This window comes from Scylla paramamosain, chromosome 30 (genome assembly GCF_035594125.1).
Source record: "Scylla paramamosain isolate STU-SP2022 chromosome 30, ASM3559412v1, whole genome shotgun sequence".
NCBI lineage: Eukaryota > Metazoa > Arthropoda > Malacostraca > Decapoda > Portunidae > Scylla > Scylla paramamosain.
This window is the reverse complement of record NC_087180.1, coordinates 7,249,115-7,271,076: the sequence shown is the minus strand read 5'-3', so window position 1 is coordinate 7,271,076 and position 21,962 is coordinate 7,249,115. Positions and strand designations below refer to the sequence as shown.

General features: G+C 36.9%; 2 protein-coding genes across 2 annotated transcripts in view; both read left to right on the top strand.

Moving 5' to 3' along the window:
* Window positions 1-262: 262 nt before the first annotated feature.
* LOC135116202 (myb/SANT-like DNA-binding domain-containing protein 3) lies at window positions 263-11,884 on the top strand. Its single transcript, XM_064033539.1, has 3 exons — window positions 263-888; window positions 5,134-5,228; window positions 6,731-11,884. Exons 1-3 carry the CDS (start codon window positions 623-625, stop codon window positions 7,180-7,182), a joined length of 813 nt encoding a protein of 270 aa, XP_063889609.1. The 5' UTR covers window positions 263-622; the 3' UTR covers window positions 7,183-11,884.
* A 2,253-nt stretch (window positions 11,885-14,137) lies between these two features.
* The window catches only part of LOC135116201 (translationally-controlled tumor protein homolog), an 8,433-nt gene continuing 608 nt past the window's right edge, over window positions 14,138-21,962 (top strand). The window contains exons 1-3 of the mRNA XM_064033538.1: window positions 14,138-14,295; window positions 19,199-19,454; window positions 19,946-20,196. Coding sequence (XP_063889608.1) covers window positions 14,268-14,295; window positions 19,199-19,454; window positions 19,946-20,168 — 507 coding nt within the window. The 5' untranslated portion in view covers window positions 14,138-14,267 and the 3' untranslated portion in view covers window positions 20,169-20,196. The remainder of the gene's footprint in view (window positions 14,296-19,198; window positions 19,455-19,945; window positions 20,197-21,962) is intronic.

The window sequence follows — 21,962 nt, the reverse complement described above, 5'->3', positions numbered from 1 at the left end:
CCGCCCCTGTACCTACCTGTGTGTAGTTACTGTATTGGACGGTGACTTTGTGTACTGTTGTGTAGTATATGACCATAAGTGTGTTTTCCTCTCCTAGTTATGTGTAAACTGTTCTCACTGAGAGTAACCGGGTGAGCCGTTCCCAGCCGCCAGCAGGTAAAGTCCTCCCCAACACACCTGACTCACACCGCTGACCTCGCAGCGGTGTGAGGTGCCCCTTGCCTGGTACGTTTCAATCAAGGATTCTACTACTACGCTTCCTGGTTTCAATACATTCTTCCCGCTATATCTCTTGAATCGAATTCTCTCATTATCTGTTTTATACCCTAATTTGTCTCATTCATTATGCTGTCACGCATCATCCCTGCTTACAGTCACTAAAATATAAGGGGGCTGTTGACTGGTACGACTGCATAATCAGGTAATGACTCGGTTCAACAGATTAGTTTGAAATCATCAGTACTTCTATTTGAGAGTGACCACTTTGTCAGTGTGTGTAAGTAAGAGGTAAGCAGAAGGATGGAGGTACAAATATGCATTGTGTGCTGAGTGTGCTATGTTTCGTGATGTTAACTTCTGGCGCGGCCGCCAGCGGCGGTAGCCAGGTGGTGTTTACCTCAACATGGCGGAGTATGGGGAGGGGGCGGAGGGGAGGCGGAAATGGTTCATCCCTTACGAGAAGAAAGTGTTGACAGCTTTGATCGAGCAGCACAAAGATATAGTAGAATGCAAGAAAAGAGACGGTGCATCCAATAGAGAGAAAGAGAAGGTGTGGGAGGTGATAGCGGCCCAGTTTTCGGCTCATCCCTCCACCCAGGCCAGGACAAGCCGGGAGTTGAGGCGCTGCTGGGAGAATATGAAGGCCAGGGCCAAGAAGGCTCTCGAGAGGTAATAATTCATATTCCACGGTAATCGTTTTGGTGAAGGGCAGAATCTCGACGCCTTTGAGTTTTCGTAAGTCGTAGGTAACAGGGGACAAACAAAACTTGTTTGTATGAGCTGGTTCCATCGAAAAAATAAATAAATAAATAAATAAATAATAATAAGAAAATTTACATCTTAACTTTTATAGGAATAGCTTCTATTGAGTTAGGTTAGCATTGTTGTCTTTATTTTTCCCGGAGATGCTAACTCCATACTCATGCCTATGCTGACGATCTCCCTGTGCAAGTTAGCCAATATTTTAACTATTTCATCCCTTTCACTGATAAATCTTGAAACTGCCTCTGTTCTTTTCTCCTTCATATAACTTTGAACTATTTTAAGAGAGGAGTATCAAAACATTTCTGAAAGCAAGTTAGACTTTGATTTGGAAATATTTTCCAAGTTGTTGGGAGAAAGATAATATAAGAGAATGGTGAAATATTGTTTCTTGAGAATTATCAAGGTTATATTCAACAAAGTACAATATTGTAATTATCATAAATATTGTATTCATCAGAGTGAGTGGTTGTGCCTGGTGGACTTCACTGTCTCCGACTTCTTTGACAAAGCAGTATTCAGGAATTGCAGATAACTTGATATAGGGCGTAAGAGAAGTATATATAAGAGATTAAGGGCAGGTGAAGAAGTTTTAAGGTCACAATGTAATGAATTAGTTAGAACAGTCAGGAAGTTAACGAGGAAAGCTAAGGGCAATTATGAATTAAAGGTAGCCAGCCAGGCGAAGACGGACCCCAAGGGATTTATTTTATCAGGTATACAGGACGAAGAATAAGGATACTATAGGTCCATTAAAGGCAGCAGATTAAGCTGGTTAGTTCTGGGGAGGAGATTAGTAAAATTCTGAATGAGTATTTTTTAACTGTCTTCACCCAGAAAAACATGCAGGATATGCCAGTAGGCCGCTCTACTGGTGATCTTCTGGCTTTCCTTACTGAGTCTTGGTCATCCTCTTTTAGAGACTTTGGTGAAACTTTTGCTGTTGCCTTGGACATATCAAAAGCCTTTGATAGAGTCTGGCACAAAGCTTTGATTTCCAAACTACCCTCCTACGGTTTCTATCCTTCTCTCTGTAACTTCATCTCAAGTTTCCTTTCTGACCGTTCTATTGCTGCTGTGGTAGACGGTCACTGTTCTTCTCCTAAATCTATTAACAGTGGTGTTCCTCAGGGTTCTGTCCTGTCACCCACTCTCTTTCTTATTATTCATTAATGATCTTCTAAACCAAACTTCTTGTCCTATCCACTCCTATGCTGATGATACCACCCTGCACTTTTCCACGTCTTTTCATAGACGTCCAACCCTTCAGGAAGTAAACATATCACGCAGGGAAGCCACAGAACGCCTGACTTCTGATCTTTCTAAAATTTCTGATTGGGGCAGAGCAAACTTGGTATTGTTCAATGCCTCAAAAACTCAATTCCTCCATCTATCAACTCGACACAATCTTCCAGACAACTATCCCCTCTTCTTCAATGACACTCAACTGTCCCCTTCTTCTACACTGAACATCCTCGGTCTGTCCTTTACTTATAATCTGAACTGGAAACTTCACATCTCATCTCTAGCTAAAACAGCTTCTATGAAGTTAGGTGTTCTGAGACGTCTCCGCCAGTTTTTCTCACCCCCCCAGCTGCTAACTCTGTACAAGGGCCTTATCCGTCCATGTATGGAGTATGCTTCACATGTCTGGGGGGGTTCCACTCATACTGCTGTTCTAGACAGGGTGGAATCAAAAGCTTTTCGTCTCATCAACTCCTCTCCTCTAACTGACTGTCTTCAGCCCCTCTCTCACCGCCGCAATGTTGCATATCTAGCTGTCTTCTACCGCTATTTTCATGCCAACTGCTCTTCTGATCTTGCTAACTGCATGCCTCCCCTCCTGCCGCGGCCTCGCTGCACAAGACTTTCTTCTTTCTCTCACTCCTATTCTGTCCACCTCTCTAACGCAAGAGTTAACCAGTATTCTCAATCATTCATCCCTTTCTCTGGTAAACTCTGGAACTCCTTGCCTGCTTCTGTATTTCCACCTTCCTATGACTTGAATTCCTTCAAGAGGGAGGTTTCAAGACACTTATCCACCAATTTTTGACCACTGCTTTGACCCTTTTAAGGGACCGGCATTTCAGTGGGCATTTTTTTTTATTAGATTTTTGTTGCCCTTGGCCAGTATCCTTCCTACATAAAAAAAAAAAAAAAAAAAAAAAAAGATAGTGAACAGATGTTTAGAGCAGATGAGAATGAGAAGTTGACAGATATTTCCATAAGTAGGGAGATAGTGGAACAGGAGATAGATAGGCTAAAAAAAGTTCGACACTAGGACCAGATGAAATATATCCCAGAATGCAAAGAGGTTATTAGTAAGCCATTAGTTTCTGTCTTTAGGAAATCACTTGAGTCAGGTGAGGTACCAGTAATGTGGAGGCAGGCTAATGTAGTACCCATCTTTAAGAAAGGAGATAAAACTTTAGCGTCTAACTATAGACCTGTCAGCTTAACTTCAGTTGTAGTTAAAATATTAGAGTCAATAATAGCGAGGAACATTAGGGAACATTTAGACAAACATAACTTGATAAGTCAGTCACAGCATGGCTTCACGAAGGGGAAGTCTTGCCTGACAAACTTGTTAAGTTTTTACAGTAAAGTGTATGAGGCAGTAGATAATGGTGATAGTTATGATATCTTATATCTGGACTTTAGTAAAGCATTTGACAAGGTAACCCATCAAAGGCTCCTGAGAAAAGTTAGGGCACACGGGATAGATGGGAAGGTGTTAGGCTGGATAGGGTCATGGCTTAGTGACAGACGACAAAGAGTTGTAATAAGCGGCTCAAAATCCAAGTGGGGTCATGTAATTAGTGGGGTGCCACAGGGATCAGTATTAGGGCCATTGTTATTTCTGATATATATCAATGATTTGGATAGTGGAATTAGTAGTGATGTTAGTAAATTTGCGGATGACAAAGATAAGTAGATTAATTAAGTCAGAATCGGATGCCATCGCCTTGCAGACAGATTTAGATAGTATGAATGAATGGATGGACAGATGGTAAATGCAATTTAATATCAATAAATGCAAAGTACTTAGCGTAGGTAGAGGAAACCCACACAGTAGGTACACATTAAACAACCAAACTCTGATAGGTACAGGGTACAAGAAAGATTTAGGAGTTACAGGTAGCTCTGAACTCCATCTAGGAGAACTATGCATAGAGGCCAGAAACAGGGCAAATAGGGTACTAGGATTCATTTTTAGGAGTGTTAAAAGTAGAAGGCCGGAAGTAATATTAAAGTTATACTTGGCGCTAGTCAGACCTCATCTAGACTACACTGTGCAGAACAGACTCAGTAATCATGCTGTTAGTGCTAGGACATTAGAGAGCTTTAAGAGAAGATTAGACAGGTTTATGGATGGGGATAATAGATGGAAATAGGTAGGTATATCTTATACAGGGACTGCCACGTGTAAGTCTGGTCACTTCTTGCAGCTTCCCTTATTTCTTATGTTTTTATGTTCTTATGTTTTCAGTAATGAAGTCCATGATAAAAAATCCATTCTTTCCATATACCTTGTTATTTGAAGAATGACAGTCTTATTGAAAGATGTTGGAAATGCCGTATTTTGATCACCTTGGGAACCTGCTTGTTCTATGAAATTGTGTTAACTGCTTTTCAGACTGAATTTAATCCATGCTTCAGTCTTAGCTTTGTAATAAGGAAGAGATTTCCAACTAAACTTTATAATCTAGCAGTGAGCTTTCCCCTTCTTGCTTCTCCAAAGATGCTTCTTAAAGTTGCTTTTCTGCATGTTCTTGTATTTGTTGGGGAGGTGGGACAAGCAACAAAAGAGGCACTTCTGGGACATTGAGGTATGTCGGCTTAACCAGCTGTTAAGCTCTGGTAATTGCTATTAAAATCATGGTATGAATCTGTGTTATTTAGGCTTTTGATGATATTTCTCCTTTTATCCAGCCAAAAGTTGTTAAAAATTGTTTTGAGACATTGAAAACAGCAGGTTCTTTGCTTCATTGGAGTGTCTTAAGAGTTTATAAAGAAAGGTTGTGATAGGTCGGAGATATATTAGTATTATTTTTTTTACGTGTAGAAACAGATAATGAAACAAAATGTATGCATGTAACCTCAAAAACAATTATTTTTACCTAAGTTATGGTATTCTGTTTTATGTTCCAGTGACCGAACTACACGGGAGGGATCTGAGGATGGACGCTCGGTGCCTTCAAGTATCACTCCAGAGGCAGAAGCAGTTCTTAGTGTTATCAACCCATGTAAGCCTTTATTATTTCTCTCTCTCAAAAAAAAAAAAAAAAAAAAAAAAAAATCAATCAATCAATAAAAAAAAATAATAATAATAGTAATTTTTGTTCATTCATAGAAAATGAAACTAGTATGTCTCTTGGTGGAAGATGTATGACATTTGTTCTTAGATGGAAGGATAAAGTAAAGGAGTACATGTGTAAAAGAGTTATTAGTAGAGGCAAAATCTTTGGACAAGCAAGAAGGGACTGTTTAGATAGGGAAAGGTGGAGGCTTTTCTGCCATGGACACTCCCTTCGGGAGCACTCTTAAAGGCAGTAAGGTGTCAGTAAGGTACATACATATTAGTCTCTATTTTCCACTGTGTTCTTCCAGTTACTAGTGACACCAAGAAATCAGACTGGTAGTACTAGAGGAAATGTGTGCAGGAAGCCTATATTTGATGAGGAGGAACTGGAGAATTTAAATATTATCCTTAGAAATTTTGTAATGAACTACCTGGCTCTAGGAACAGAATTAATATATTAGGGAATTTTTTTATGGTAAAATTTGCTGTATTTCCTATCAGTGTGTATTTTTAATTGGGGTTTCTTCAGATGGGCAGTTATCTTATATTCAGAATTTAATAAGGCAGCTAGAGGGGTAAAAGTAAAAAATAAAAAGATATGGTCAGCTTTCCCAAGGAAAACAGAAAATTGAAATCTTCCTGGTGTTACCTTTATTATGAGTTTTGCTGAAAAATGCAGTATTCCTGGAACATAAGCACAGCATTTGTTAACTCCCTGTACAGTATTTGTAAAATTAACCTGATCATTAATTGACAGCACTTGTCCACTTGATATAGTATGAAATTTATTTCCTAATATGTAAGTTTATCATTGTAGGCAATGCTTAAGTCACATCAAATTATTCTTGAATATTGATTATATTCCAGGAAAGAGTGATCATTGATGTTTCTCTCTCTCTCTCTCTCTCTCTCTCTCTCTCTCTCTCTCTCTCTCTCTCTCTCTCTCTCTCTCTCTCTCTCTCTCTCTCTCTCTCTCTCTCTCTCTCTCTCTCTCTCTCTCTCTCTCTCTCTCTCTCTCTCTCTCTCTCTCTCTCTCTCTCTCTCTCTCTCTAATTGGTTCTCAAATAGAGTGGTAGATGAGTGGAATGGACTCAGTAATCATGTAGTTAGTGCTAGGACACTAGAGAGCTTTAAGAGAAGATTAGACAAGTTTATGGATGAGGATAGCAGATGGAAATAGGTAGGTGTGTTTCATACAGGGACTGCTACGTGTAAGCCTGGTCACTTCTTGCAGCTTCCCTTATTTCTTATGTTCTTATGTTCTCTCTCTCTCTCTCTCTCTCTCTCTCTCTCTCTCTCTCTCTCTCTCTCTCTCTCTCTCTCTCTCTCTCTCTCTCTCTCTCTCTCTCTCTCTCTCTCTCTCTCTCTCTCTCTCTCTCTCAGAATATTGATTTATTTTTAATAGAGATTTGGTGTGCATATTTAAATTTTGTCTCCTGTCCCCAGATGATGAAGTTAAGAATGGAGTGAATTCACAGGATATGGTTCCAGATTGTCTGATACCAGAAACCTCCACCAGTTCACATCTTAGAATGGAGAGTTACCAAACTGGCCAGTCATCTGCATCAGAAACTTCTCAGAGTCATGAACAAACATCATACTATGAAAAGTCCGCATCAGATTTAACACCAAATATTGGGCCATCTAAAAGAACTAGAAAACAAAAGATGGATCAGCTATGTGATGAAGACATACTGCTAGCACAGCTGCAGATGCAGCAAGCTCAGCTTTCAATAGAAAATTTACGATTAGAAAGGAAATGTTTGCAAGAGAGGTGTCAGCAACAGAGAGAAGCCCATGAGTGGCAGCGTGCACAGCATGAGGCCAACCTGAACTTGGCCATGTTACAGATCAAATTTTGGGAAAAGAAAACAGGATATGGAGACATGGAAACTTAAATGTGGTATTTGATCCACACCAACCATGCATAAGAGGCAGTATATATATATATATATATATATATATATATATATATATATATATATATATATATATATATATATTGTGGGATTGTAAAAGTGGCCCTGTGAGTGTCAACACTATTGAATGTACCTGAAACTATTGAAACTAGTATCTTATTCATTACTATGATTATACGTTATTAACAATGGACATTTAGGTACTTAGATATTAGGCTGTTAGCAGCTTAGATTAAATTATTTATTTATTTATTTTATTTTTATTTTTTATTTTATTTTATTATTGTTATTATTGTTATTATTATTATTATTATTATTATTATTACTATTTTTTTTTTTTTTTTTTTACATTTGTTAGCAGCATGGATGTAATCTGTGTAAAATTATTTTGATGAATTAATATAAATGTGTGATTCTTGAATGGCATTGGGATTAATCAGTTACATATACTCATCAGTTATACTTTCTGTGCCCTAATAGTCCAATGACCTGGCACTGACAGAAGAGTCCTCCTCTTACTTCTATCCATACATTTTTTTTTTTTCCCCTTGCATATTCCAGCCCTCTCATTCAGCCATTTTACTTCACCTTAAGTATTCTAGTGATAGTATAATCACAAGATAAGATAATAACTTAAGGATTTCAATATCTGTTTTTGCTAATATAGTCAGCATCAATTGATGTGTCATTGCTGACTGTGCTTGGCCTAAGCACTAGACTTATGATATATCACCTTCCACTGGCCCCCCCAAAAAAACACCCCTCAGGGACAGCAAGGTCAAGATGATACCTGACTGCCCACCAAACACCCCTGACATATCACCCATTGAGAATCTGTGGTCTATCCTCAAAGTGAAAATAAGAGAAGACACCACCACACTGGAAAAATTAGAGGCTGCATTTTGTTGAGTGTGGAGTTCCAAAAACTTCACTGCCTGATTGCCCAGCAGAAGTGCAAAAATGCAAAGGTCTACCCATGAACAAATAGAACAAAGTTTCAGCTATAATGTTTCATTCTTTCTATTTGTTTGTTATTAGTAATAGGAATCATGTTCTGTGTGTTGTTTTTGTTGATGATACATTAGTTGACACTGACTATGTAATGCTAATACTGCCATATCTTTCACATGGTCAATACTAAATTTGAGCTTACTTCTAATGTACATGAAATAAACATATGTATGGATAAAAGTTAAGGCATGATATAGTTTTAATGAATTTAAAAATCTGTCAGTATTGTCTTATGAATGAAATATCTGACCAGCAAAACATTAATTTTATACAGTTTAATAATGTATCATTCTGAAAATTTGTGTGATGTATGTATTGAAAAATGTCTGTGGAAACCCTTGAAACACTCAGCTTTAAGCAGCAAAATTGCTGAAAATGCACAATAATTGGTGTGTGTATCTCACACATTCTTTGAAAGAAGTATATATCACACAGTTTCTTGGATAAGTGTGTGTGTTTATTTTATCTTATTTTATTTATTTATATTTATTTATTAATTAATTTATTTAATTTTATTATTATTATTATTATTTTATTTTATTTTATTTTATTTTATTATTATTATTATTATTTTTTTTTTTACCCTATTTTGGTAACAAACAGCAGTTCCACATACATTAGTGTTTCACTGAGGTGATTTATTTAACACATTGATGTTGATTACAGAGACCTCTAATAATTCTTTGATGCTGTGTTTCCAAAATTATTGTACCGTTTACTGATAAAGCAAGGCTTCTGTAAAACTAATATTGTACGTAACTATGTATACTCCTGTACAATGGTATAATTCTATATCAAATAATCAGATGGTGCTTTGGCTATATGTAGATTTCCACTTCTTAGAAGTGGTTACTGATTTTTCAATTATATTTTTGAGAGCTTATATATGGTAAGTTAATATAATTTTGTTCAGGTCCAGCCATTACTGCAAGACTATGATTATGATGGTACTTCCCTCTCATGGACTCTGCAGCTTCTATTCTTGTTGAGCAGTAGAACCTTTTATTTTTTTGTCATTTTTAATGCAGTTCTGATATAACAGAATTATGATGTTATAATAATGGCTAAATGTCCTTGGCTCATGGCTGAGAGGTCCCAGATTTGGATCCCAGATTGAGCAAATAATATTTATGGGGTTTGTCTTCTTTAAGACTGTTCACCTAGGAGTGAATAGGGACATAATTAGAGGAGTTTTGATTTGGGTTTCTAGCAAGAGTAAGAGCACTTCTGCAAGTGTATGTTTGAAACTATTTCAAAACAAATTTTAACAACAAAATATTTATATGAAATGTGTGCCAAAGCTATAGTTACCAAAGGAAGGAAAGCCAAGGTGAACATGTAGTCAGCAGGACAGAGTGGAAGGAAGTGGCCTTGCAATAATGATTGGCAGTACTGTCTTAAATATATTTTATGTTATTATTTTACTACAAAGTACAGTATTATTTTTTTATGTTTAGAATTGTGTATTGTCATGAAAACTTGCTGTTGCTTACCTCAGAATGTTTGGTGCTCACAGGTTTGGTTAATTGTTAATTACATACATGTTGTATACACTTAGGCATGTGTGTGTGTGTGTGTGTGTGTGTGTGTGTGTGTGTGTGTGTGTGTGTGTGTGTGTGTGTGTGTGTGTGTGTGTGTGTGTGTGTGTGTGTGTGTGTGTATATACACATCAGTAGCTGTGTATAGTCAATTATGTAACTGTTTATAGATCTTGTACTTGATGGTGAGTCATATTGAATAATGTGCATATGAGTTATTCCTATAGGGAAAATGAATTACAGTGTTATGGGTGAAATGATAGATAACCTGAACTTATTTTTGCAAGCTTGTAAAACTTTTTAGAAGGTACAAACCAGTACATTCACAATTATTGTGTACAAACTACATACAAAGCCTCATGGTCTTTGTGTGTCCAGAAAGATAAGCATTCTTGTTTTGAGAAGTGAATAAGTTAGAAAAGTTAAATTGTTATTGTGAATTAAGCAATACCAGTAGTTTAGGTATGCATATTATGCTGCTCGCAGGATTCCATATGGCCTCAGCAACTTTCTGTTGAATCTCTTATCATGTGTAATAGTTACAGATCTACAGTTTAGGCATCCATCACTCAAATTTTTTAACAAAATAGTTATAAATTTGGTATAAGACTTACTAATTACAGTTTTCCAAAATTGTTTTAGTAAATTGGATTTTTTTATTTCACAAGAATAAAATTCATTATAAAACAATTGAAGTGTTACATATTTAATAAATTCAGTGTTGAATTTCATGGTATACACATAATTTTACACATGTATGCACACTCCTTTTATTTAGATTCACACATCAAAGAAAAAGTGTGTGTGTGTGTGTGTGTGTGTGTGTGTGTGTGTGTGTGTGTGTGTGTGTGTGTGTGTGTGTGTGTGTGTGTGTGTGTGTGTGTGTGTGTGTGTTCAGACAAAGCACAAGGTTAATCTCTTAGCTTCCTGTCACTGCCTGATTGTTTATAATTAGTTTGTAAGTGAAGAATACAATTGCTTAAGTAAGGAGAAATCTCATGTTGGCGACCTTTGAGGCATTGTAGTGTGTTGATACATATGGGTGACCACTGCACCCAACTGGCACTCCAGACTAGGGTGGTGCATTGTTGCTTAGTGTGCCCATGCTTGTTGCATTCAGTGTTGGTGGCATTGCAATGCAGTCTGGCATTGAATTCAAGACCTGTTTAAGTTGGCATCTCAAGACTGTATCTGAAGACTGCTTTTGTTCATTCTTTTGGTGATATTTGTGTCAGAGTTCATTCTTCTAGTGATAACTGTGCTCATGGTGACTTGTATTCCTTTTGCTGTGATGTTGGTGTGGCATCGAGTAGTGTATTGGCTAGGGATGGAAGATCTTGCTTCTAAAATACTATAATGTCAGTTGATGTGAAAAATTGTTTATCACTGATTTCTGGAAAGGAATAATTCAACCAGAAACTATAGGTGAGGGAAATGGCATGAGAGAGATGGTGATATTAATTTCAGAGTCACAGTTCTGGATTGAAGATAGGTAACAGTGTAGATTCCAAACTGCAAGCAGCAGTTATATCATTGGCATTGATCAAAATAGCTTTACCAGTGGAGTTGAAAAATAATGTTTAATATTGGTGAACATGGATAAAAGTGAAGATTTTTGGAATGCTGTTTAGGAGGATTCTAACTCTGTACTGTATTTTGATTCTTGGAATGGTATGTGATCTTACTTGTTTTGTCTGAAGGTAATGAAGCATAATTCACACAAGATAGATGTCTTAGTTTTTTAATGATGATCATTTTTATGTAATACAACATGATATACTGAATAATCATGTGCTGTACTGTAGGACTGATTGTTTCTTAGGCAGGATTGAAATCATTTCCACGTATGGTACAGTATCTTTAAAATGGTGTTAGTCTTTTTTTACTTGGTGTATATTTTTATTAAGTAAAAAGCTATTTTATTATATATTTCTACACAAGTAGTAATGCAAGATGGCATTCTCACTATGCAAATTTGTTGTTAGCTTTATTGTTGGTGTATACTTGCAGCTGAATTTTTTACAAATTGATTGTTTCTCATTTGCTATAGATGTAGGAAAATATTGGTCTGAAACATTTCAGTTGTATTTTTGTCTGTGATAGATATTTTCCTTAGTAAAATGTTTAACATATTTTCTCTTTCATTGATATCATTTAATTATGTTGTAATCATTTATAAGTGCATATTAAGTTGGTAAATTAGTATTATACATATATTTTCTTATTCAGTAACAAAATGAGGGGAGTTACACCACTAGATAATTCAACAGTGTCAAAAAGTCTTGTTTCAGTTAGGAAAGCAGCTACTGGATTAAAAAAAAAAAAGTGCTGCTTAAGCCATGTAGTTAACTATATGTACTGTACTTCTTTCGCCAGAACAATGACACTCACTGCCTCGGCCATCTTGAAACACCCATGATACACTACCCCAAATTTCAGTCTGTAATTTCAAACAAAGGTCATGACATGCCGTGTGCTCTGTGACTTACACAACACAGGTAAGCAAACATTTTTAGAAATATTTGCTTGTTAATTTATTTTTGTGCAATGAGAGAGAGAGAGAGAGAGATGCTCAAATACCGTTCCCAATAAAGAACCAGGGGAGGGAGATCCAAGAGAAAAGCTGGTGTATTTATTTCCTGAGGTGTCTTAATACTTCTCTTTTGAAACCGTTTAAGTCATAGGCAGAAGGGAATACAGAAAGAGGAACAGAGTTTCAGAATTTATCAAGAAAATAGGTGGAAGAGGGACTGTAATAGTTAACTCATGCATCAGGAAGATGGACAGAATGGGGATGTATGTCTTGAGTAGCATGGCCATGGAAGAGAAGACGTAGTTGCAAAGCAAGATCAAAAGGGCAGAAATCCATAAAAATAAATAAATAATTAGAACATGACGGTAGTGAGTAAATCAAAACAGTGTGAGATGAAAATTTGACTCCACAATGTTTTGGTTGGGAGCTGTATCAGTTAAACTAAGGACATGCATAAAGTCCTTGGTTAAACCTTTCCAATCATGGAAAAAATTAGGTCCTTGTATAGTGTATACAACTGGGAGGAGGCAACATAACATTTATAACGACACAGAAACTGTTTTAGTAAGAGAAGAGATGTTGAATTTTCAGCTGTGAATTTTAGAGAAGACAATCCAAGTATATTCAGTGTAGAGGTGAGGGAAAGTTGAGTGTCACCGAAGAAGAGGGGACAGTTGTTTGAAACAATATGTCGAGCGAACAGATGCAGAGATGAATAAAAACCATAAAAAAGGAAGCTTGTAAATTAAATAAAGATTTGCGCCAAACTCTGACAAAGGTTTTGATATGTTATAGGCAACAGCAAAGGCCAGTATCGTACTGTACGGAATACATGTTGACGATCAGAAACAAGACAAAACTGTGAGTAAATAGGATTATATTCAAAAGCTTTAGAAAGACGAGAAATTTATAGGTTGATAGTTGAATGACTGGAGCGGTCACCTTTCTTAGCGACAAGTTGAGTGCAGGCAAGCTTTCAGCAAAAATGAAAAATGGATGTTGACAGAGACGGAAAGCTTGACCATTTGTACAAAACGATAGTAGGGACTCCATATGTTTTGCAAGGATCAAGTCCAGAGAGGTCATGGAAAACATAGTAAATACACACTTTTGGAAAAGACTGACAGCTCCACAACTACTGCATGCAAGTGCTACAACTGATAACATTTCAAGGTAGTCAAACCGCGTTGTGATATCGAGAAAAAAAATAATAATAATCCGCATATCGACCAGTGTCAATTAAATTTCCATTACATTTTCTTTCGTTGCCAGCTAGTGGCTATTGTTCTTCCGCCTTCCCTGCTACTCATCCATTATTCCAAATAATGTCATGGCCTCGGAACTATAGCCTTGCAAGCTTCGTAAGGTTTCCTCAGGATGCGTGGAAGGAAATGCGTCAAAAAACAGCGTCGCACCAAGGCCTTGCAAGTGATTGAAAATGTTGGGGCATGCAAACAAGATATGTTGATGAGTGCATGGGTATTTTTCTCAAGAAGAGGGAAACAAATAAAAAAAAAAATCATGGATGAGACAACACTTAGGGATGCAGATTAACATCTTATGCCTTAAGATATCAATTACGTAATTGTTTAAGGAGTCTGAATTATTTCGCATGTACCATGTATGGCCTGAGTAGTAATACCATTGACCTGCGAAGGGGGTTGATCCTCGGCTGTTCCCTTTTATGGTACGTGCCCCTTTAGATACATTTCTTAGCGTTTTAAAACGCGAGCCATTGCACGTACCCCTTTACAAAACAGCAGATTTATATATAAAATCAGTATGACTGTTTTATTTGATTTCCAACTAACTCCAAAGTGTCAATAAAATATAAGAATTATAAGGAAAGGGCTTAGTAGGGCAGTAACGCGTGTGAGGACTCACTTGTTTGTTTACAGGTCGGTCCTTCCGTGCCCCGTCGCCTCACAGGCTTTCTTGCTCCTCATCGCCGCTCCGGTTTTAGCGCGAATCATCCATTCACCATGAAGGTCTTCAAGGATGTTGTTTCAGGTAAGTTGAAGACAAATTCATACTGAAGGTAACTGACTACATATGAGCTTGATGAGTAATGATTTAAGGTGTTTTTAGCCAAGTGAAAGTAGGCCAGTGGCTGACAGCTGATGGTGACACAATGACGAAATCTGGTGTCACGGGATAGTTGTCCTGTATGCTGGTATTGCTCTACCTGACGGCGAGATGAGCTGGGGGATGACATGTGCACTCATCTCTAACCAAACGGGATATATCGCTTAGATATTGACTTTATCTTAATTATTCTCACTCAAAAAGAAAGCAGTGCATGGGAGGGAGGAGGGAGGGTGGGGCAAGACTGACCACTTAGAATTAACATCCAAAATACGCCAAACCTAGGAATGCTTGATTGTTTTAAGGGTCACGCGAAAGTCAGGGATTTGTGCTATTTAGGGGTAGTTAGGTTAGGGTATGGGATTGTTAGGATGTAAGGTATTACTAACCAATCTTTTCCAGGCCCACCCTCTAATATCTTATAGGTAAGGTATATCTTTGTCGTTTTCTTTCTTTCTCTTTTTCTCATGTTCTTTTCTCCTTTCGTTTCTCATTCTTTTCTTTTCCCCTCTCTCTCTCTCTCTCTCTCTCTCTCTCTCTCTCTCTCTCTCTCTCTCTCTCTCTCTCTCTCTCTCTCTCTCTCTCTCTCTCTCTCTCTCTCTCTCTCTCTCTCTCACACTTAAGGGATGGTTGCCTATTTGTCCAGATCAAGGAAGGATGAGGTAGGTACACTGGGTTTGGTACCTCTAGACTTAATTATTGGGCAACAGAATACCCAGGAAAGTGAAGCAGCTGTGTTAGGTCAGCTGCAGTGGTGGCTTGTAGCTAAAATTAATGGGGTTGCTGCTCTAGAAAATTTTTAGCCCTTGTTTTAATATTTGGTAAAAGGAAACACACAGGTATAAGAAAATTTAATAAAAAAACTTGATAGTATCCTAAAAGAACAAAATCAAACATTTTTTATTTTCTATAATCTAAACTCTTACAGTTCAATCTTGATCCATTCATTTAAAAATGAAATCTGTTCGTCTTGTTTTATTTTGTGTGAAAAGATCAATAATTTTCTGTTTGATCTCCAGATGACAACTGAGGAAATTTTTCTCCATTGGAAACACTGCAAGTGCATTTAGTCTTTCCGAATTCATAGTGCTTCTTAGAAAAGTTTTTATTCTTTTCAGTGTTGAAAAGCAGCGTTCTGCCTCTGATGTAATCATGGGAATTGTCAAGAGGATTTTTATCAGTTTTGTAATTTCACTAAGAACTTTGTCTAGATTATTTTCCAAGATAAATTTCAGCAGCTCAATTAAATTGCAATATTCATAAATATCAGACCTATTGTAGAATACTTTTAGTTCTGTTTCAAGTTTTCTTTGTCAATCTTGGGATATGCTTCAGTGGTCAGTACTATCTCTTCTGTAGGAAGTTCATTCTTAAAATTAGTGAAGCTTTCTTGTTGAACAATTTAGGAGCTACTAAGTGTTTAGTGGAAGAATATTTGTCCATTATATCAACACATATACAGTCACACTTCCCTAGCTTCTGCCATGAGTGTCTTTGAATTTCTTAATTCTAAAAAAGCAGTTTTGAAGTTTGTTATATATATTCCTTAACTTTAAACACACTAATTTCTCAAGATTGCATTTGGTTGTAAATCATTTCAACATGAGGCATAATCTGATGAAAAAGCTCTAACCAAAACTTGAAATTATCATCATTCAGGTATTTTAAAATTCCTGTTGCTTTTGCAGTGGTTTGATCTGCATTTGATGTTGACTGAATTTCAGTAAGGCAGTTTTTTAAAGGTTGCAAATTTTCATGAACCCTGTTTATGGTCCATATGTTGAAGTTCCACCTTGTAGAGGATGGACGTGGAATGCTGATGTCCATGTGCTTCTTGGGAAAGAACACATGTTGCGGTGATCTTGAGAAGAATGTTGAAATAGCCAGAATGTTAGAGAAAATTATTCTTGCATTTTGTGAAATACTTGCTGCATTTCTCATTATTAAATTAAGTTGATATGCATAACAGTGAATGAAATGTGCATTACTATAAACTGCTTTTTTTGCTTTTCATGACATTTGCACCATCAAATGTTTGAGCTATCAGTTTTTGTCCATTTCCTTGAAGGATTATGTCCATTTGTTCTAAAATACTTTTTGATATGCCATCTGCAATTTGATTTTCTGGAATAAAGAATCCCAAAAATGCTGAAATATTTCTCCATTCAATACATACCATAGAACAAGGACCATTTGAGTGTGCTCTGAAACATCTGTTGTGTCATCAACCATGACAGCTACTAAGGAAGCTTTTCTAATTTCCTTCCTTACCTCCTCATGTTATATTTGCAGCAGGCAGTCAAGTATCTCATTCTGAATGGTCTTAGAAACACCTCTAAAGACTGTACTGGTTTCTAAGTGATTCTTTAAATCTGGATCTAATTTAGATGCAAAATTTACTAATCCTCTAAATACCCCTGGATTTACTGAATCGTGTTTTTCATTATGCCCATGCAAGGGAGTTTCAGAGTTTCCACAAAAGAAAATGCAGTCTTATTTTAGACAAATTTTCACGGTTCTTTTTAACCTTTATATTATGCTCATTGATTGGAAGTCTGTATGCCTCACTAAGTTTCTCCTTAATATTTATGGTTCCTAAGTGACAATGAAACTACATTATCAACGTGGTTCTTCGACTTTTCATGCTTTTCAGTTTTTCTTTCATTTTGTTTATATTTCTAAAACCACCTTTTGTCCACGTTGCATCACTTCCAAACAGCAAACATGGGAAGCAGAACAGAGCATTTTTTACTTCACAGCCACAAAGCCAACTTTTCCGTTGGTACCATTCAGAATTAAAGCTACGAATATATTTCTTGTTGCTTATGCGTGGCTGAGATATTTGAATATCAGGTGTTGAATGATCTCTTCTTTACTGCAGCTTTTTCATAGAGAGACAGCTGTAAAAACTTAAGCTGTTGGTTGAAGTTCACTTAGTCACAGAACTTATTTCTTGGGGATGCAAGGCCATGGTTTAAGTTTTCTGTAAAATAAAAGAATAAAAAAAAAAGAATCAAATATAATAACTGGAAGCAGGATAATCTAATTCTACACTTTATCACATTTAAGAATATGGTACATGATATTTAAGCACAACACACTCGGAGTAAAAAATAAACACTACCTACCACCAGCATGCCAAGGTCAGCACTGCAGGAATGACAGTGCTTCCTCTCCCTCGCAGCCCCATGTGCAGCTTCCTATATGCACATGCGCAAAACAGCCAAACTCCACACTGCTGGAACTGTGATTTGTGCAGTTCCATACAAAGGTTTTTGTATTTTTTTTCATAAACTGAGGGATGGCTACTGACATTGTATATTGTACAAGTATAAAGAAAGAATGAAAGAAAAATCATTATATTGAATGTTACCGATAATATCAAGTGGAAATAGGGGGTGCTGCAGTTCCACAGTGCCTATACCCTGGTCAGCTGGCGTGGTACAGACCCAATGTGTGTAGTATGCTTGTTGGTCGTCTTATTTTATACCACCACAAGTATGACGGGATTGGTTGAAAGTTTACCAGATGAATTCTGGTGATAATAGTTGTAATTTTATTTTCCACCAGGGCACAGTAGAACCTTGCTTCTTGAAATATACATGTTCTTTAAGGCTGTAGAGCATCTGATTGGTTTGTAAACCAGAATAATTTCTCACTTAGATATTAATGTCAAATGTATCAACCCATTCTTGAACCCTTGATGATTTGTTATTTAATCTTTACAACAATACATGATGCACAAATTTATTTACAAAAATAATGTAAATTTTGAAATTTGATGCAAAAAAACAAAGAATAGATAACATGAATAAAAATTTAACTTCTATTTGCCTGTTCAGAGTAGAGATAATGACATAATAGGAAGATGGTGAGGAAGGGTTAGAGAAGATTTTATTGTTTTGGAAGGGATCCCCTGCCCTGAAACCATCAGGTAACTGTAAAAGTAATTTTTGCCACAAAAAAAATGTACAGCAAGATTCAAGATGTAAAGATTCATGTTTTCTGGGATTCCTTTCATTACCTTTCGTGGGACTGACTATTTTTGTTTTTATCATCGTGCTTGCACGTGCTTGCACACACACTCAGACACATGCTGCCGCCTGACACACCTTGCCCGGTCCGTGCCACCAGACACCACAACAAGATAATGCCCATAAAGGCTCCGCGCACGGACCAGTACAGACTCAGCGCGATTCCCACCGTGGTGCGAGCTATCAATCAATAGTCCCTTCTAGATTAGACTTATCTTTAGGATTAATGTTAAGTATTTCCCCACCCCGCCTGTACATTTTCAGTTTGTTAACTGCCTAAATAATAAACCGTTTATTATTATTATTATTATTATTATTATTATTATTATTATTATTATTATTATTATTATTATTATTATTATTATTATTATTATTATTACACACACACACACACACACACACACACACACACACACACACACACACACACACACACACACACACACACACACACACACACACACACACACACACACACACACACACACACACACACACATATGAAAGGTGGGGCAGCTGCTGTCACATTTGGTGATGCCTGATTATTATAATAATAAAGAAGGGTGGACACACACACACACACAACACACACACACACACAACACACAACACACACACACACACACACACACACACACACACACACACACACACACACACACACACACACACACACACACACACACACACACACACACACACACACACACACACACACACACACACACACACACACACACACACACACACACACACTATAATTGTGTAATAAAGCAAAAATGTTCCTTTCCCAGGTGATGAGATGTTCACAGACACCTATAAGTTTGAAGATATTGACGATGCCTTCTACATGGTGGTTGGCAAGCACACAACAGTGACTGAGGGCAACATCGAACTTGCTGGTGCCAATCCTTCTGCAGAGGAAGCAGAAGAGGGCACTGAGAGCTCCAGCGTTTCTGGCATTGACGTTGTCATATACATGCGCCTCCAGGAGACTGGGTTTGGCAGCAAGAAGGACTACCTCACCTACATGAAGGATTACATGAAGACGTGAGTGTTGGCACAAACCAGGTACTAAGCTGTTCATAATGTATAACTTAAACTTTGTCAGATATTTTCTTAATAGAATTCAGGGAATTCTGTCAGTTTCTCAGTTGAATTCAGGGAATTCTGTCAGACTTCAGCACCTTCAGTATACAGTCCATTATAAATGTCTTTGTTAGAAATATTTTATTGTGGCTTTCTTTGACTATCTTGTGCATAATGCCAATTTTAGAGTTGTTATTACATGTGACGTACATTAATTTATGTTTTTTTGCATATATCACAAAGTATTTAGTCTTTAAGGTAATGTAATTTGCTAATATAATTTCAAGCAGTATATAAAAGACAGTCAGCAGTAAAATGTTTGCTTTTTTTAAGTGTTGTGGCAAAAAGTTGTTTCAGGTATGGTGGCATTTGTCACACTGATCTAATGCTTCCATTACTAAAAGATATTGAAGAAAGGAGGCACTAAGTGACTTGTGTTCTTTCTTGTCCAGTTTGAAGGGCAAGCTTGAAGGAACACCCTGCATTGACAAGCTGCCAGCCATCCAAAAGCCTCTTCAGGAGCTGCTCAAGAAGTTCAAGGACCTACAGTTCTTCACAGGAGAGTCCATGAACCCTGATGGCATGGTGGTGCTTGGCGACTACAAAGAAATTGACGGGGAGGAGCGGCCAGTATTGTACTTCCCCAAGTATGGTCTAGAGGAGGAGAAACTATGAGCCAATATATTTATTTATAGATATAATTGTGAGTATATTATCATGTTTATAGTTGCTACTCATATTAGGTACTATGTTTGACAGCTTATGAGACTGTTTTTCCCCAAAGCCTCCTCTGAGAAAAGAACTTGTTTTCCAAGAGGTGATGGCAACACAATTTCACAAGACTGTGCCCTTTAGGAGAGGATGTTTGTTACATATTAAATTTTCTTAATTTTATTTTGTCTCCAGCATAGAAATTAACCAAGATGCAGCTTCTCATAAGCTATCAAATATGGTATTTACTAGCTAAGCATGCCTTGCTTTATTATGATTGCTTTATTATGGTTGGTACCCAAGTATACTAAGCTTTCCTTGCTTACCTTTTCCATGATTATTTTATTATTCTTATGTTGAAATGATTTTTTACTTGTACATCACTACATCTTAGACTTGTAACCATACTGCTGCTGTTGTGATTGCACTTGCAGGTGAATGCTGGAAAATGGCTCGGAGTTATGCCAATTGCAACATAATTGGTTAGAGACATTCACCATTAAAAGGCAGTTCAAATAGGATAAGCTGCTTATTCACAAATACCATCTTGTCAACAGGTGTTTGATAAGGATAATAATTTTCCCTTAAATTCTTAGTAATTTTTCATGTTATTGATTGATTATTGATTTCTTACTTTTCGATAAAACCATAGTTCAGTGATACCCTACACTGGCCTTAAGTGTTAACATTGATAGTCCCATCTTCACCACTGCAAACTTAATTTTCTTTTTGTCACCCCAGTTCTCACATGAATTCAGGAGAACCAGACTTTCAGCAGTATATGAGGGCTTAGTATATACCAAGCATCAACCATAATTGATTTTGCATGCTTTGTACTGCTCACTAGTATTTACCTTACCTTCACTTGTCATTTTTTATTGTCTTATAATAAATAAGTAGTGCATGTGCCTGTGTTTGGCTTGAGGTGAATTTGTCTAATAATGAGTTGTGTCTTTAGTTTTGTTTGGCTTGTAGTGTGATAGAGCACAAACTGAGGATGAGTGGATTGTGGTGGACTATCCTTCCTTAGTAAATCCATTAAACTGACAAGGAATTTGCTTTTGCTAAATTTGGTTGGTGGCAAGCTCTTGTGGCTCTAAAATTTGCTTGTATATATGCCTTGGTTTTTGAAAATGCTTCATTAGGAGAAAGTTGTGTTTTTATATTTTTGTGGTGCTGTTTTTATAGCATTTTATTGTGTTTGGAATGAAAATAATCTAACCCAAGGAATTAAGTTTTGAATGAACATCTAATACATTTTCACTTTGAAAAATAAAAACAACATTCCTTGACTGCAGTCTCCAGAAATTTTATATATTTTATCAATTCTAAAAATATCTGAGTGCAAGGGAACATTTGACTTTTACATTGGTGTATGCAAGTGAAAGAAAGATGTTATTGAATACGCAAGGAAGATAAATTTCAAGGAAAACTTTGGGTGACACACAATATATATCCTAATTAACAAGAAGAGATCGACTGGATAAGTAGGTTTTGAAAGAAACATTTCAAGAAAATAAAGTCAGTATCCTTCCCTGCTAATTCTTTTGGCAGTGTGTTGCTCATGTTGACATTAGACTATTAGGCTGATATTGTCTTCAGTGAGGCATGTTTGAGACAAGACTTTGTTTCATCATAGGAATAAAAAACTGAGGAAAGTCTTCAGCTGCTGCCTTTGTGTTCCTTTGAGACCTGATTTATGTTAGGTGGTATAGATTTGAAGTCCATCGGATGACCCATTGGGGCTACTATGTTGTG

Coding starts and splice junctions, on each gene's coding strand:
- LOC135116202 (XM_064033539.1), top strand. CDS start 623: ATGGCGGAGTATGGGGAGGGGGCGGAGGGGAGGCGGAAATGGTTCATC. Junction 889..5,133: donor GCCAAGAAGGCTCTCGAGAG/GTAATAATTCAT, acceptor TTTATGTTCCAG/TGACCGAACTACACGGGAGG. Junction 5,229..6,730: donor TCTTAGTGTTATCAACCCAT/GTAAGCCTTTAT, acceptor TCCTGTCCCCAG/ATGATGAAGTTAAGAATGGA.